The sequence below is a fragment of the Tachyglossus aculeatus genome, chromosome 9 (assembly GCF_015852505.1).
Source record: "Tachyglossus aculeatus isolate mTacAcu1 chromosome 9, mTacAcu1.pri, whole genome shotgun sequence".
NCBI classification, from domain to species: Eukaryota; Metazoa; Chordata; class Mammalia; order Monotremata; family Tachyglossidae; genus Tachyglossus; species Tachyglossus aculeatus.
The window spans coordinates 53,736,005-53,751,220 of NC_052074.1; the positions used below are offsets into that span (position 1 = coordinate 53,736,005).

The 15,216-nt window shown below is 41.2% G+C and overlaps 1 protein-coding gene across 1 annotated transcript in view; it reads left to right on the forward strand.

The window, feature by feature from the left end:
• PPIG (peptidylprolyl isomerase G) overlaps nt 1–15,216 on the forward strand; it is a 37,591-nt gene that overhangs the window by 10,234 nt on the left and 12,141 nt on the right. Inside the window, exons 3-8 of the mRNA XM_038750998.1 lie at nt 33–107; nt 429–536; nt 1,135–1,179; nt 1,854–1,941; nt 6,961–6,990; nt 7,092–7,231. Of these exons, the coding sequence (XP_038606926.1) occupies nt 33–107; nt 429–536; nt 1,135–1,179; nt 1,854–1,941; nt 6,961–6,990; nt 7,092–7,231 (486 nt within the window). The remainder of the gene's footprint in view (nt 1–32; nt 108–428; nt 537–1,134; nt 1,180–1,853; nt 1,942–6,960; nt 6,991–7,091; nt 7,232–15,216) is intronic.

Below are 15,216 nucleotides of genomic sequence, written 5' to 3' on the forward strand. Positions count from 1 at the left end.
TTCAAATTTTAAACCAACTTCATCTTTTTCAGCGGGAAGAGTTGTCTTTGAGCTGTTCTCTGATGTCTGCCCCAAAACATGTGAGAACTTCCGTTGTCTTTGCACAGGTTCGTATGTACTTTTGTCTCCTCCCAAGCACTCAGTATAGTTCTCTGCCCACAGTAAGTGATCAGCGATGAAGCTGTCTTCTACACATCCTAGAAAAGAGAGCGCAGTCTCAAAGATAAATTAAAAGCTGAGCAAAAGTTCAAAATGAAAACCTGGATCCAAATTTTATGATGGCTTTTATTTAAGAAAGTATGATTCCTAGGTGGCTGAATTTTGGAGTATTTTTTAAAAAAATTTTCTACTTCAGCCTTTCCTTTGGTTTAAAAAATGTAGAATTAGTGAATATTAACTTTCCTCTCCTTGCTGTTTTTCTCCCACAGGTGAAAAGGGCACAGGAAAATCAACTCAGAAGCCATTACATTATAAAAGTTGCTTGTTTCACAGAGTTGTAAAAGATTTTATGGTTCAAGGTGGTGACTTCAGTGAAGGTGGGACTTGGATTTCCTCTGAGGAAAATTCTGCTTACTTATTTTATCTTGCTATAAGTTCCCCAAAGTAAGGTTTTTAATGACGAGTATTTTCTTATCTGGTGTCCCATTTCCTTCTTCCGTCCTTCCTGTCATGGAGGGCAGGGTCAGGTAAATAAGTAGAAATAAGTAGAAACGCAATGCCTTGTGTATTGGAACAAGTTTCAGAAATTGAAAGCAGTTTTTAAGTGCAGCTCTTATCCTGGGGGAAGATACCTAACCCCACAAATATCTATTTTTAATATTCTATATTTTCAAGTTTTTGTGATTGTTTAAAAAGAACGAGCAACATGTGGGATTCTGTTTTCCTGCTGTTCTTAAATTCTGTCACCATTATTTACATCATTCTTTGCCCAAAGTAGTGGCCAAATGTCCTCATAGATGGTTCTATTTAGAGGTTAATGCTTCATTTTCTTTCTGATTTATTACCTTGAAAATCTATTGTGACTATCATTTTAAATTTGGAAGCACCTGTAAAAATATTTACTCTTTGGAAAACATGCTGTACCAAGGCTCTCTCTTCCCCCATGCCCCTTAACCCTCTCCCCTCCCTTTTTAGGAAATGGACGGGGTGGTGAATCAATTTATGGTGGATTTTTTGAAGGTAAATATCCTTTTCAAATTGTGAGATCTATAAATGCTGTAGTGGAAAATGGGGAGAAGGCACAGGGCACAAGATTCAGGATGTTTTGGCCTCTGGAGTAGAGGGCAACTCATTTCATAGATCAGTGACTAAATTTTATAATAGCAAAGTTGTTGTAGTAATTGCTAGGAATTAAGTTGGACAAAGTAGCAGTAGAAGAAGTATTTATTATCAATCAATCGATTGTATTTATTGAGCACTTCCTGTGTGCAGAGCACTGTACTAAGCGCTGGGGAAGTACAAGTTGGCAACATATAGAGACAGTCCCTACCCAACAGTGGGCTCACAGTCTAAAAGTCTGTTATGTTTCTGGTATGTGCAAAGCACTGTAGCAAGGATGGAGAAAAGATATTTGGATGGAAATTAAAATCCCTGCCTTCCAAGAGGTTTAGAATAATAGGGAAGAGGGAAGAGTTGTCAAAGTACATGTAAAGAAAGCTAAAAACCATATAAAAGGCAAGGACAACATAAGTATGTATAAGTGTAGTCATTTTGGGTTGGGTGTTGGGGTTTTTTACGTTTTGGTTTTTGGGGGCTTCTTTGGCAAGCTGAGTTCTAAGATATGTAGCAGAAGTTAGGAGGAATCAAATTTGTGTAAATTCGTTTTGGTTTAATTGAAATTCTGGCTTTTCTAGATGAGAGTTTTGCTGTTAAACACAACAAAGAATTTCTGCTCTCAATGGCCAACAGAGGAAAGGATACTAACGGTTCTCAATTTTTCATGTAAGTATTACAGACATGTGGGTTCAGAAGCTTAGAACAGATTTCCTGCCGGCCTCTTTTCCTCCGTCGGTGGCTGCTGGCACAGTCAGGCACAAAGTCAGGCATGGGCTTGGAACTGTGCCTGTGCCATGTGGCGGTTGGCCCAAGAGCTGTAATCTATTCGATTTATTAAATTGAGTATGCCCTTCCCTGGCGCAAGGATCTAAGACGTATTCAGTTGTTGGCATGAAAAACTGTTCTAAAAACGAGGGTTTTTTGGTGGGTTTTTTTCATGAAACATCATTTTCTCTATGTATTTGAATAAAGGGGTGGTTTTTCCAATGGGGGAATTCCTACTTCCAAAACGGTACTCCTTGATTTATCAACACATAATATTTGAGAGCACTTACTGAGTATATAGCAGTGGGTTAGGCCCCGTGCAGAAACGTAGAGGTGTAGGCCCTGAGCGTAACCTTAAGAACTTGCCATTTATATTTGAACACAGGGAGGAATAGACTTGATAATGGGAGTGCCTACAGATGCACACCTATCAGTCATGAAAAACTCTTTAGGCTTGTTGAAGTTGCAGTCAAAAGGGTTGAGAGACGAGGAGGCGAAAGAGAAAACACCACCAGGTGCTGCACACATAAAACATAACAAAACAGAGAACAGCCTTTTTGTGTTCACAGTTTGACCAGACAAGGCCCTTGCCTTTTCATCCCAAACGGGTACTCCTAGGTTAATTTCACCATTAGTGGTGTTTCCTTCAAGTCAGTGGACAACTGAATATGTCAAAATTGCAAGAGAGCCACATCTCTCTTTCCAGTAATCATTATCTATGGATAGGGATAGGTCACATCTTTCTTATCCGTACCATGTGCCATGCACTGTGCTAAGTGCTGTAGTAAGATGACAAGATAATCAGATTGTCACCATCCTTGTCCAGCCCAGAACTCAAAAGAAGAGCAGGTATCTAATCGCTGTTTTGCAAATAAGGATGGAGCAATTTGACCAAGGTCAGTGGCAGAGCTGGGACTAGAACTTGGGTCTTTTAACTTCCAGTCCTATGGCTTGTTCACTAGGCCAAGTTCTCATCAAACTATTTTTTTTTAGTTCCTTTTAAAAAAAAAAACAAACTAGTGCTGTAAAAATTTTCACTAGGTCTTTTTACATTTGTCAGTTGAGTAGTGGTGTGGAAGCTAATTACAGAGTATCTAAGTAAAAAGGGTTCAATAGCAGTGATTTAGGCTAGAATTTTTCCATAATTACCTAGGAACTTATTTTTAAACCCAGAGTATTTTTTTTCAGGCCTTGAAAATGTTAACTCATTCCAAATTGCATGGCTACATCGATCACTTTGTGATATCAGGTAGTCATTTTCACACCTGGCAAATGAACAGAATCTAGAATTAAATGTACAATTATTGAGCAACAAGGAAAACAAGGCCTGTTGAAAAAAGACGTAGCTTCTGAAAGGGGAAATTCTGCCTCACTAATCTTCTGCAGTGCATTGAAGAGGTCAGTAAACGTGGCTAGAGAGGAACTGGTGGATATATCATAAATACACCTTGATTTTTCAAAAAAATTTTCACACCAAAGACCGAGCCCATTAGTCATAGGATTGGAGGGAATGGTCTGTCATGGATAGGAAACCGACTCAAAAACAGGGGCAATGGTAAGGGTATGAGGGTATGTAGACTTTTTTCATGATGGAGAAGTGTGGGATCCCTCGTGGATTTGGTTTTAGGACTAATTTTAGTATATTCATAAATGATCTGAAAGGGAGTATACAGTGAAGTCTCTAAATTTGCAGGTGACAGTAAGCTCTTCTGGTTGGGGTTAGACTGCAGAAAGATCTCATAACACTGATTGAGGTGGAATATGGCAGGTGAGCTTCAGTTAATTTAGAGAATAGTAAACCTAACTCTGTGTGATGGACTCTGTGCTACCAGTCAAAACTGAGAATCATCCTGTGAATCTTTAGCCACCCGCTCTGTTTCCTGCTTTTCCTTTGGCAGTGGACATTTCCCTCTTGTCACACAGTCCCAGATCAGTGTTAGTGGTAGAGAAGCAGCGTGGCTCAGTGGAAGGAGCCTGGGCTTTGGAGTCAGAGGTCATGGGTTCAAATCCTGGCTCCACCATTTGTCAGCTGTGTGACTTTGGGCAAGTCACATAACTTCTCTGTGCCTCAGTTACCTCATCTGTAAAAGGGGGATTGACTGAGCCCCACGTGGGACAACCTGATCACCTTGTATCCCCCCAGTGCTTAGAACAGTGCTTTGCACATAGTAAGCACTTAACAAATACCATCATTATTGTTATTATTAGTGAATGTAAAGAAAGAGAAAAGAGAAAAATTGATCATTAAAACCCATAAAAGTAGGAAACAGTAATAAAATTCTACTCTGTAAAATTGCCTGATAGTAGTCTTTATAGACAGGGGCAAATTAAACACCAACTCAGCACCACTCATTGATGCTTGTGTTCTGTAATTACTTCCAGACTCAAAGTACCCTTGAAAACATGTCTCATTTGGCAGGCTTTCCCTGATTTAATTTTCCTTCTCACCAGGGCATATCAACCCTGACGCTATGCACCCACAACCACCCTTATCACTCCTTTCAATTACATACACTACTATTTAAGTACTCATTCACTTGCCCATCGTTACGTTGTTTCCTTCCTTGTGGACGTGGATTTTTAAAAAATTATGGTGTTTATTGAGCACATACTGTATGTCAAGCACTGTTTTAAGCTCTGGGATAGATAAAAGTTAATTAAGTCAGACACACGCTCTGTCCCATAGAGAACTAATAGTCTGACTGGAAGGGAGAACATGTTTTGAATCCTCATTTTACAGTTGAGAAAACTGAGGCATAGAGAAGGTAAGTGACTTGCCCATGTTCAGACAGGCAAGCGGCAGAGCTGGAATCAGAATCCAAGTCCTTGATTTCCAGGCCCAAGCCCCTTCCACTGGGCCACACTGCTTCAATATTTTGTCTGCCTTCCCAGTTAAATTGTAAGCATAGTGAGTTCTACTTGTTTCTTCTATTGTACTTCCCCCAAACATTTAGTGCAGTACTCCGCTTAATTAGGCACTCAGTAAATGCTATTGATTGACTGGTTCTTCCCCATGGCTCTCAAACCTTGTTTCCTACCAGCCCTGTTCTAATTTTCAGAGATTTCTACTGACCCATCCAGAGCTGTCCAGCTAAGACTTCAGAGTCTTGAAGTACCCAAAGCTTTATGGTTGAACTAAAGGGAAAAAAAAAAAAAGTGGGGGGAGGAAGGAAATAAGGAAGAACATGTATAATCCTAATTTGCCCCTGATGTAAAAGGTAACTGTTACTTCGCGTAACCTTTTCCGGTTTTGACTAAATGTCTGTGGAGTTTTCTAAAATGATCCTTTACTTAACCTTTTTAATGTCTAAGGTCCGTTTACTTTTTTATTCATAGAGGGTTGCTCAGACACAATTTTGTCAATTTCTGTATTCAGTGTTGAACTGCCTGAGATCTGTGAATAAGTTCATGGGATTTTTGTGTTAGGTGTCCAGTCGCTGTATAGTTTCCATTTCCTTCTCCATCTTACCCTCGTCTGTCCAATATCCTCTACCTTGCTATCCACCCCTTGTCTTCCATTTGCTTTTAATCGCCATCTTTTGTCTTCCTCCTAAGTAGCAAGAGTAGGAATACTAGAAAGAGTTATAATCAAAGGTACTGGGGGAGCTGTGGAAGATGATTTAGCCAGACCAGTGGGCAAGAATTTTATGAAGCAGGTGGGTGGGTTTTTGTAGTTTTAAAAGGATAGTGGGAATGTGCCTTAATGGAGGCACTGATGTTGGAGTGGGGAGGGTAGTTTGGGGGTGGGGTGGGTGCAGGGTGGGGGATAGTGTGAATGCTGACTCAATAATAATAATAATGGTTTTTGATAAGCGCTTACTATGTGCCAAGCACTGCTCTAAGCATTGGGGTAGGTACAAGGTTATCAGGTTGTCCCACGTGGGGCTCACGGTCTTAGTCCCCACTTTACAGATAAGGCAACTCAGGCACAGAGAAGTTAAGTGACTTGCCCAAAGTCACACAACTGACAAGTGGCAGAGACAGAATTTGAACCTACAACCTCTGACTCCCAAGCCCATGCTCTTTTCACTGACACGCTGTTTCTCTTGGACTTGGAGTTTGAGTGCAGGGCCCAAATGGTGTAGTAGGAGAAGAATCTAAGCAGGTGTCATGGAGCCAGGTGGTGCAGAACCTTGAAACCTGATGGCCAGGAACAGAAGTAAAATGAGATGGTGTTTGAAGTTCAATTCCGACTTCTGAAGAGGGAGAAAGGAAGATTTGTGATTGGATCAGCATTTCAGAAAGCGGATTCATTGCTGGTGCCATTAAAATGGACGAGAGAGGATAGAAATTGAGCCTGAAGGGACCAGAAAGAAAGCTGTTGGTGTTCTCAAGTTGGGATATAATGATGCCTTATGTTAGGTTGGTGACTGACATTACACATGAATTTGAAAATAGTGGAGGAAACATAAGGAATGAGGCTTGATGACATTGTGGGGAATAAATGAGAAAAGAGGTATTGGAATGATCAATCACTATATGTACATTCAGAGTATCTTTTAATAATTTTTAATGTTGCTTCCTATGTTTAATTTGTAATGAAAAGTTGCCAGAATTCAAGTGCAGTTGTATTATCAAGGGCAATACTACTCTCAGGGCTGAGAACTGCCAATTTCAGTGGTGCTAGGGCTACAACTGCCAATTCCGGAAATACCCTGGCAAGCACTCTTGCCACCTGATGATAGTGAGTTTTATTTGTACCTTGTTGCATTGTACTTTCCCAAGCGCTTAATGCAGTGCTCTGCACACAGTAAGTGCTCAATAAATATGATTGAATGAATGAATTTCTCTTTTCAATTTTGCTACCAATTGCAGTTGGTTGGTTCTTTTTTTTTTTCCATTTTAGAGGTGCTAACTTTTGTTTTGTTTTGTTTTTTTTTTCTCGGACTTCGTTTTAATTCTTCCTGATGACCACAAAAGAACAACTAAACCTACACCTCACTTAGATGGGTAAATATTTTTGCATTTATTTTTTGCCTACTCCTGAAATTTAGCATTTAATTTAATATCACAGTAGCTCATATTCATTCTGCTTTATTTCTGTCTCTCAGGCACCATGTTGTTTTCGGACAAGTCATATCTGGTCAAGAAGTTGTGCGAGAAATAGAAAATCAGAAAACAGATGCCGCAAGCAAACCATACGCCGAAGTACGGATACTTAGTTGTGGCGAGTTAATTCCTAAATCCAAAGGTGAGAACAAATGTATGTATTTCTAAAAATTGAGGGTAAATACAGTAAGCAATGATAATATTCATTGCTTCACCTTATAATATTACTGCTCTTTAAAAACTGCGGCATCAATTCTTACTTTTGCTTACTATACAACTTTCTAACCATTATGATGCTTTTTTCTTTTAACTTCATCCTTCCGCTTTAGAAATTTCCTTCCATTGTCATAGCCTGATAGTTCTGCGTCCTTTCGAATAATTGGAAAATGACTCCCAATCCCGCAGTCTTTAGGAAATAGGGTTCTTTCTCCTTCATCTTTAGGGGGTAGCCAGCATCTGATGTTTATTTGAGAAAACATTGTTCCTGTAGGTAAGAATGATTACCTTTTCCTAATTCTTTTTATGTCAGTTTAGAAACTAACAGTTAACCATGGTTTCTGAAGGAGTGTTGATTTGTGTAATATTTCAGCGAGTTCTCAGGAATCCCAGGATTACGGCTACCCTGTGTGGAATTGTTTGGTGTTAGAAAAACATACCTCAGATGACAGAAGAGTATTGTCAATATTGTCAAAAGGAATGTGGGAAAGCCATGTCCCAAAAGGCATAGGGGTCACTGAAATAAGAGTCGAGATGGTGAATGTGGAATTTCAGTTGTATTATAGACTTTACTAACTTATTGTATGATCTTGGTGTTTGATTCAACTCTAAGGACCAGGAAATGAGTCCTGTTCCAGAACACTTTATGTCTGACAATCTTTGGGTCTGTTGGGTACCCGATTGAAAGCCGTTTGGTGATACCATCAGTTCACCTTTAAAGCCAAGGGTGTACTCTTGCAAAGCTTGACATTAAGGAAAACTCAAACTCATTCTTGAGGGTGTCTTGCAGGGGAAGCAGTGTCATTGCCCTTGAGTAATCCTCTCTGTTTCTGTTGATTGGGATTTTTCTTTCCTACCTCTGACCAGGTCCTTGCTGTCTTTTAAGAAATCTCCTCTCAAAATGCTTCCAATTCTAAACCATTCTTCATTTAAGAGATGATGTGTGCTGATGGACAATATTAAGTAATCTGTCTAAAACTGAGGGAGCTAATACTTTCTTCATTTACAAGGGTGCAAAGAGGATTAATTAAATGGCAGGGAGGTGTTTACCACCTCTATTGTATTACTCTCTCCTAAGTGCGTAGTACAGTGCTCAGAACAAAGTAAACCAATCAATCGTATTTATTGAGCACTTACAGTGCGCAGAGCACTGTACTAATCTCTTGGGAGAGTACAGTATAATAATAGAACAAACACATTCCCTGCCCTCAACAGGCTTACAATCGAGAGGAAATGCTCAGTAAATACCACTTACTGAATAATTGCATTGAATCTACTCCAGTGCCTAGTAAAGTGTTTGACACATAGTAAGTGCTTGATACCACCGAAGAAAAAAATAAGTATTTTAAGCTTCTTGGGGAAAGGGTCTCTAAATACAGGATACCCTGTTCTCCTATAATGTGGGGGTTAGCTTCTTGCAAACTTAACATTAAACAAGACTTGCACTGTAATATTCAATCTGTTCCAGTGCTGCACACATGAATGCAGTTTCCTCTGACATCTAGGGATGCTGAATCAATCAATTAGTGGTATTTTCTCTCTTCAGAGCATTGGACTAAGCTCTTGAGAGAATACAATATATGAGGTAGCTAGCCATGGTACCTGCCTACAAGGAGCTTATAGACTAGAGGAACAGGCCCATGTTGTCAAACAAATTCCCTAACAACCCAACCACAATCTATCCAGAACGGGTTGTGAAAACATATGTTCTGGCAGGACTGAGTGTACTTAATTTCAAGGAATGGAAAAACTCTATGGAGAAATCCTTATTGCCGGATTCTGGTCGACTCAGACATTGTTGATTTCAGATGTTGAACTGTAGGACTGAGACTGTTTATCTGTTCAGAGTGTAGAGACGGCCAACCCTCGAGAACCAACGAGCAGCAAGCCAAAAACATAGTTGGCCGGAGACATATGTTAAAAAAAAAAATAAAATAAAATAACCTGAACAGCGAGCAGGTGTTCCCAGTCAAGAAGGAGAATTAGAAGTAAGTGGGAGAGAGCAGGCGTTGTTGGGGCAGTGAGCAGCGAGCAAGGGCCATCCAGGATATGGGGGCTGTGGCAGGCATACTTTGGCTCTGGAGAAATAGTAAATAATAAAGTGCGTGGGCCTGAGCTGCACAGTGATGAAGAACCACATTTCACTTGCAGGCTGCACGGCCCTCAGAGCCCTACTTTACTGGACTACATGCTGAGCGACCTGTTCACCAGCATAAAATTACAAAGTCTGGGGGATTGTGCATTCCCATATTGGGCTGCTTCCATTACCTGCCCCTGACTCTCCCCATTATTTGATAAGGGCCCTATTCTTCCGGAACTTCCAAGTATTTTTAAAAAAATATTTATTACCCTGTTTATTTTTCATTAACTAGTCCTTTTAATGACTTTAACTTCTTTGCAATTGTAGGACTGTAGTTTCTTCCGTGTTTTTAAATGCACTTGACTGGGATTGCAGGGCTCTTGAAAATTCAAGTGAGAAATTTCAGATCTTAAATCTCCAACATCTTTTCTGAGTAGCTCATTTTCTGATTTGGTGTAAAGAGCCTTTGGTGTACCGAAATGGTGATATTAATATCACTTCTGACCTGGAAGGCAGCTATTAGTGAAGTCTTTTCCCACCCATGCGTGCCATCACAGTCTGAGATACGTAGCCTGAAGGAGGAGGTGGAATAGTTTGGACCGTGCTTCACGGGAGAATATTTCTGTGGGGGTTAAAGCCGTCGTCTTGAGAACAGTTCAGCTGTAGGAAAGTTATAGAAGTTTTGGGCCGGGGTTATATCTTGTCCAGAGAACCCCTAGAAGGGTCGGTTTGGGGAAGCCCCATGAGATTGAAACCATACTGGCCCTTCCAGGGACATACTCTGCCGGACCTCCTAGATGTAAGCAGGTCAACACCAGCTTCTTGGGAAGTGGGAACTATACCCAGTTCTCTTATAACGTGGGGGCTACATTCTTGCAGAACCCCACATTAAGGAAACTCCCATTGAGGTAACCATCTTGGGTCCACTACATACATGCGTAGGCTATTTCTTCTGACACCACATCACACTGAATCGAGTCAGATATTTGTTGTCCATCCGAAGAATGTTCCCCCAATTCTGCCACTGTGTTGTATCTGACCCGCTTAGTGCCAACACACCTTGTGTAACTAAGCCTGTTTCCACCCTGATTTTCACCTGACAGTCCTCCAAGTAGCTCTGGCACGTCAGTGCTTAGAATAGTACTTGGCACATAGCACTTAACAAATACTATGATTATTATTCCCTACCCACTGTGTACATATGTACATATATGTGTGTTTATATACGCACATATTATCTCTCTCCCTCCTTTTCCATTCGCAGTATTTGCCCGAATAACTTTTCCTTGTTAATACACCACCCCCTCTCAGCCATGCAATATCCCATGTCAAATTTGTGTTTCCTTTCCTCATGGCTCTCCCAGTGTAGAGACAACCTGAAGGTTTAATTTTATATTGTCATGTCAGCATCCTTTTATTTAGAGCCCCGTTTCAGAACTGTGGCAGCCCACTTGAAAACAAGAAAAAAAACACGAACAATCTTTTCTCTTCTCTTTTTTTTAAACTCTTCCTGAAAGAAAACAAAAAGACTTCAGAGGAAAACTGACTGGGCCTACGTGTATCTTGTCTTGGTGAGTCTGGGCCTCTCTTCTTGGGGCGTCCCCCCTCAGGATGTTGGGAGATTGAAGATACTGCTTCTTTGTGGCTTCTCCAGCGTGCCACAACAGGAGACTGCTCTCAAGGAGCCGGAGAGGGGCCTTCCAACACAAGTGAAGTGGAAGAGTGATAACTGATAGAATCAGGATCATGTATTGAGGCTCAGCCTCTGAGGCCCTTCAAAAGGCAGAGATAAAAAAATAAAAGAGGATCAAAGGATGGGTATTGCTGTCGTTCTCCCTGATGCTATTTCGACCCAGTAACTGCTGGCCTCTGAAGAGTATGAACCAGTGAAACTGCAAAGACCAGGGTGCTCAGAAGTTAATGCTGATCTGCAGAAACCTAAGGTGCAATAAATATCCTGTGTGGGTGAAAAGTGATGGGCCTGACTGGGGCGTGGACATTAATGAGAGGACATCAGTGCCCACAGGAGGCAAGTCGAACAGAGCACCAGATGTGGCGTAGACGACGATGAACCCTTCTGAAAATGGAGCTTGTTCTGTGGACCATAGCTACTTTTCAAATTGCGGCCTCTTACTGAAGGGAGGTGAAACATAGAAATTGGCTCAGGTAGAGGCCTTAAAGTAATACTTCCCAAACTATGTAGCATGCACCAGTGTGACTTCGAGAGCTCTCAAGTATAATCCTGGAATTTTCAGGGTGCCATTTTTTTTCTTTCACCACCCAGGTGAAGGGGCATTCCTAAGGATGCATAGCGAGATTTAAAAAACAAAAACAAATGAAAAAACCCCACTTTCCAAACCTGAACTGGGCACCTGTTTCCTGTCACTTCCTCTGTGCTTCTCAGTTGTAGAATGAGTCGTACGGGAACACTCTACTCCTTTCTTCCCCCCCTGCTTTCTTAGATTTCTGGGTATGTGGGTGTGCAGCCATGTGTACCCACTGACCTAGGGCAGCGCATGTGACTTTTATTCCAGATTTTGTATTGTGATGAGTTAAACTCACATCTTCCTTCAGTAGAAAGGATTTTGGAGCATATAAATTCTGAAAGCTGAGTAGAAAACCATCGAGTTGGAGGCCTGTGGCGTTTGGAAGAGTGTAAATGGGAAATGAGTGGGAAAGAAAGTTTTGAGAATTCTTTCCTGCAATGAGGAAAGTGTAAAGCTGAGGTCTTTGTACCTGGTTAAAATAATAGGGATCTGGGGAGAAGGGACTTTGTGTAGTTCCTCAGTTGATCTTGGTTCTGACTACCTTTTCATCTCTTGGACCCATTAACATTGTATAGGACCAAATGAATACTAAAATTGGCATCTGCTATCTTTTCCCCATAATGACCCTTGATCATTCATTTGTTGCTAATATCTGTTAAATGTCTGTGTTGCGCCTAGCCCTGTACCAAGCAGTTGGGGATATACAAAAACCATAAATAAAAGACAAGGTGCTTACAATCTGGGGCAAAGACAATCCCAGAGTAAAGACATAAAATCTAACTGGTTTTTCCTTCCCAACCCCTGTCCAGCAGCTGCAAATTATTATAGATATATACAACTAGCCCTATCCCATCCTCTGTGCCTTTGGAAGACTGACATCAGACTGCTGTAATGGGAAGTTTAGGGAAAGTTGGAAGAGACTGACGGAGGCATAAAGGCTGGGACCATGCGCCCCAAACGCTGCATGACCCCATTGGGTTGTGGTGGTTTGCTGAAATCAGGTTTTTTTTCTGCAATGGGTGGGGAATAGTATTTGTCAGTCAAATACAATTTGACTTTGTCAGTCAATTCTTGGTTTATGTAGGAAGTCATTATCCAAAATCTGAGTTATTCAAGTTCTTTGCCTGTCGTTCCTGATTCTTGCCTTCTGACTTTTATTAACTAGTACTTCCCCAGAGGGTGGTTTGGGAAGGCACTTCACTTGGATACTGTCAGCAGCTTAAGCATAAAGGTTGGTGGGAGAATAGGTTGAAACATTTCCTGTTATCCTTATCCTTGTTCTCCTTTGTCACCTATTTCCCCAGAGTTCATTTAACATGAATTATTTCCCTATGAACTCTGGAAAGTTTCACTGTTGTGAGTTGTACTTGATATGAGTTGTCTTTAGATTTCAAAAATCTTAGTTCACTCTACAGATAGTAATTACCCAAAGATCATGAAGGCCTTACATTTTGCCTATTACTTGTTTTCCTCTTCTCAACCAGCTGTTAGAAGCACCATGGAAGGAGCAAAAACCTGGGTTCTGATCCCAGCTCTGCCACTTCCCTGGCAAGTGACCTTGGGCAAGTCACTTAATTTACTTGTGCCTTAGTTTCCTCATCCATAAAGTGGGGATTCAGTATTTGTTCTCCCTCCAATTAGAGACTGTGAATCCAAGGAGGGGCAGAGATGTTATGTTGTAATTTATCCTGTGCTTAGTACAGTACTTAGCACGTAGTAATCCCTTAACAAATGCCACCTTTAATGTCATTGTTCATTATATATGTAATCCTTCCAACTTCACTCCCATTTATCAAAATAATACTAGTACACCCAACTTCTTTGTTTGTGCTATATTAGCAGTGTTAAAAGATAGTTTTGCCTGAATAGCATACAGATTAGCACATGTTCTGCCTCCTTTGGTAAGCCTAACAATAATGATAATGATGGCATTTATTAAGCGCTTACTATGTGCAAAGCACTGTTCTCAGCGCCGGGGAGGTTGCAAGGTGATCAGGTTGTCCCATGGGGGGCTCACAGTCTTAATCCCCATTTTACAGATGAGGAAATTGAGACACAGAGAAGTTAAGTGACTTGCCCAAAGTCACACAGCTGACAGTTGGCGGAGTCGGGATTCGAACCCATGACCTCTGACTCCAAAGCCTCTGCTCTTCCCACTGAGCCACGCTGCTTCTCTAACAATGATGGACATATGAACGATTGAGCAGGCTAGGCATGAAATTTTTTTCCCTAGAGTAGAGGAAATGAGTACCCTGATGACCTGGTTATTAGCGCTTAAATTCATTCATTCATTCATTTCATTCATAGAGGAGCAGCATGGCTCAGTGGAAAAAGCACGGGCTTTGGAGTCAGAGGTCATGGGTTCAAATGCCGGCTCCACCAATTGTCAGCTCTGTGATTTTGGGCAAGCCACTTAACTTCTCTGGGCCTCAATGACCTCATCTGTAAAATGGGGATGAAGACTGTGAGCCCCCCGTGGGACAACCTGATTGCCTTGTAACCCCCCCCCGTCGCTTAGAACAGTGCTTTGCACATAGTAAGCGCTTAATAAATGCCATCATTATTATTATTACTATTCAGTCGGATTTACTGAGCACTTACTGTGTACAGAGTACTGTACTAAGTGCTTGGAAAGTACAATTCAGCAACAGAGACAATAATAATAATAATGTTGGCATTTGTTAAGCGCTTACTATGTGCAAAGCACTGTTCTAAGCGCTGGGGGGGGATGCAAAGTGATCAGGTTGTCCCATGTGGGGTTCACAGTCTTAATCCCCATTTTACAGATGAGGTAACTGAGGCTCAGAGAAGTTAAGTGACTTGCCCAAGGTCACACAGCAGACATGTGGCGGAGCTGGGATTCGAACCCATGACCTCTGACTCCAAAGCCCGTGCTCTTTCCACTGAGCCACGGACAATCCCTACCCAACAATGCGCTCATAGTCTAGAAGGGAGCAGACAGACACCAAAACAAGTCAACAGGTATCAATAGCATCAATATAAATTATTAGAATTATAGTTATATCTACATCATTAATAAAATAAATAGAATAGTCAATATGTACATATATGCATAAGTGCTGTGGGGCGGGGATCTAATATCACTTAGTTCCAGAAACTCAGCCTTCCTGCTGATCATACTCAAAACCACATTTTGTCTGTTGTAGACCAGGGATCTTGGAGGTTTACTGTTAGCGGGCACTTTTAAATGGATTTCTGTATAGGTTTGAAGGCCAGAGAAAGCTGAAGTACAAAATGGAATGAATACAAGTGAAGCAGATGTGAGGTGATGATTTTTATGTGTGCTCTGCTATTACAACTTAGTTTGGCTAAGTTGAGCATGCCAGAAAATCAGAGTATTTGTTTTCCTAATGAGTCTCTTGATCGGTGCGCTGTCAAGTTTTCAGCAGTGCCATGTAGACAGTGGATATAAATTGGATATAACTCTCTTTTTTGCACTCGTTTGCCTTGAAAGTTGAAGAACTGCTGAGCCATATTCTTGATACGCTCCCCCGTCCCCGCACCACTAAAAACTGATGTGAACTGAGTCTACGTTAAACTACG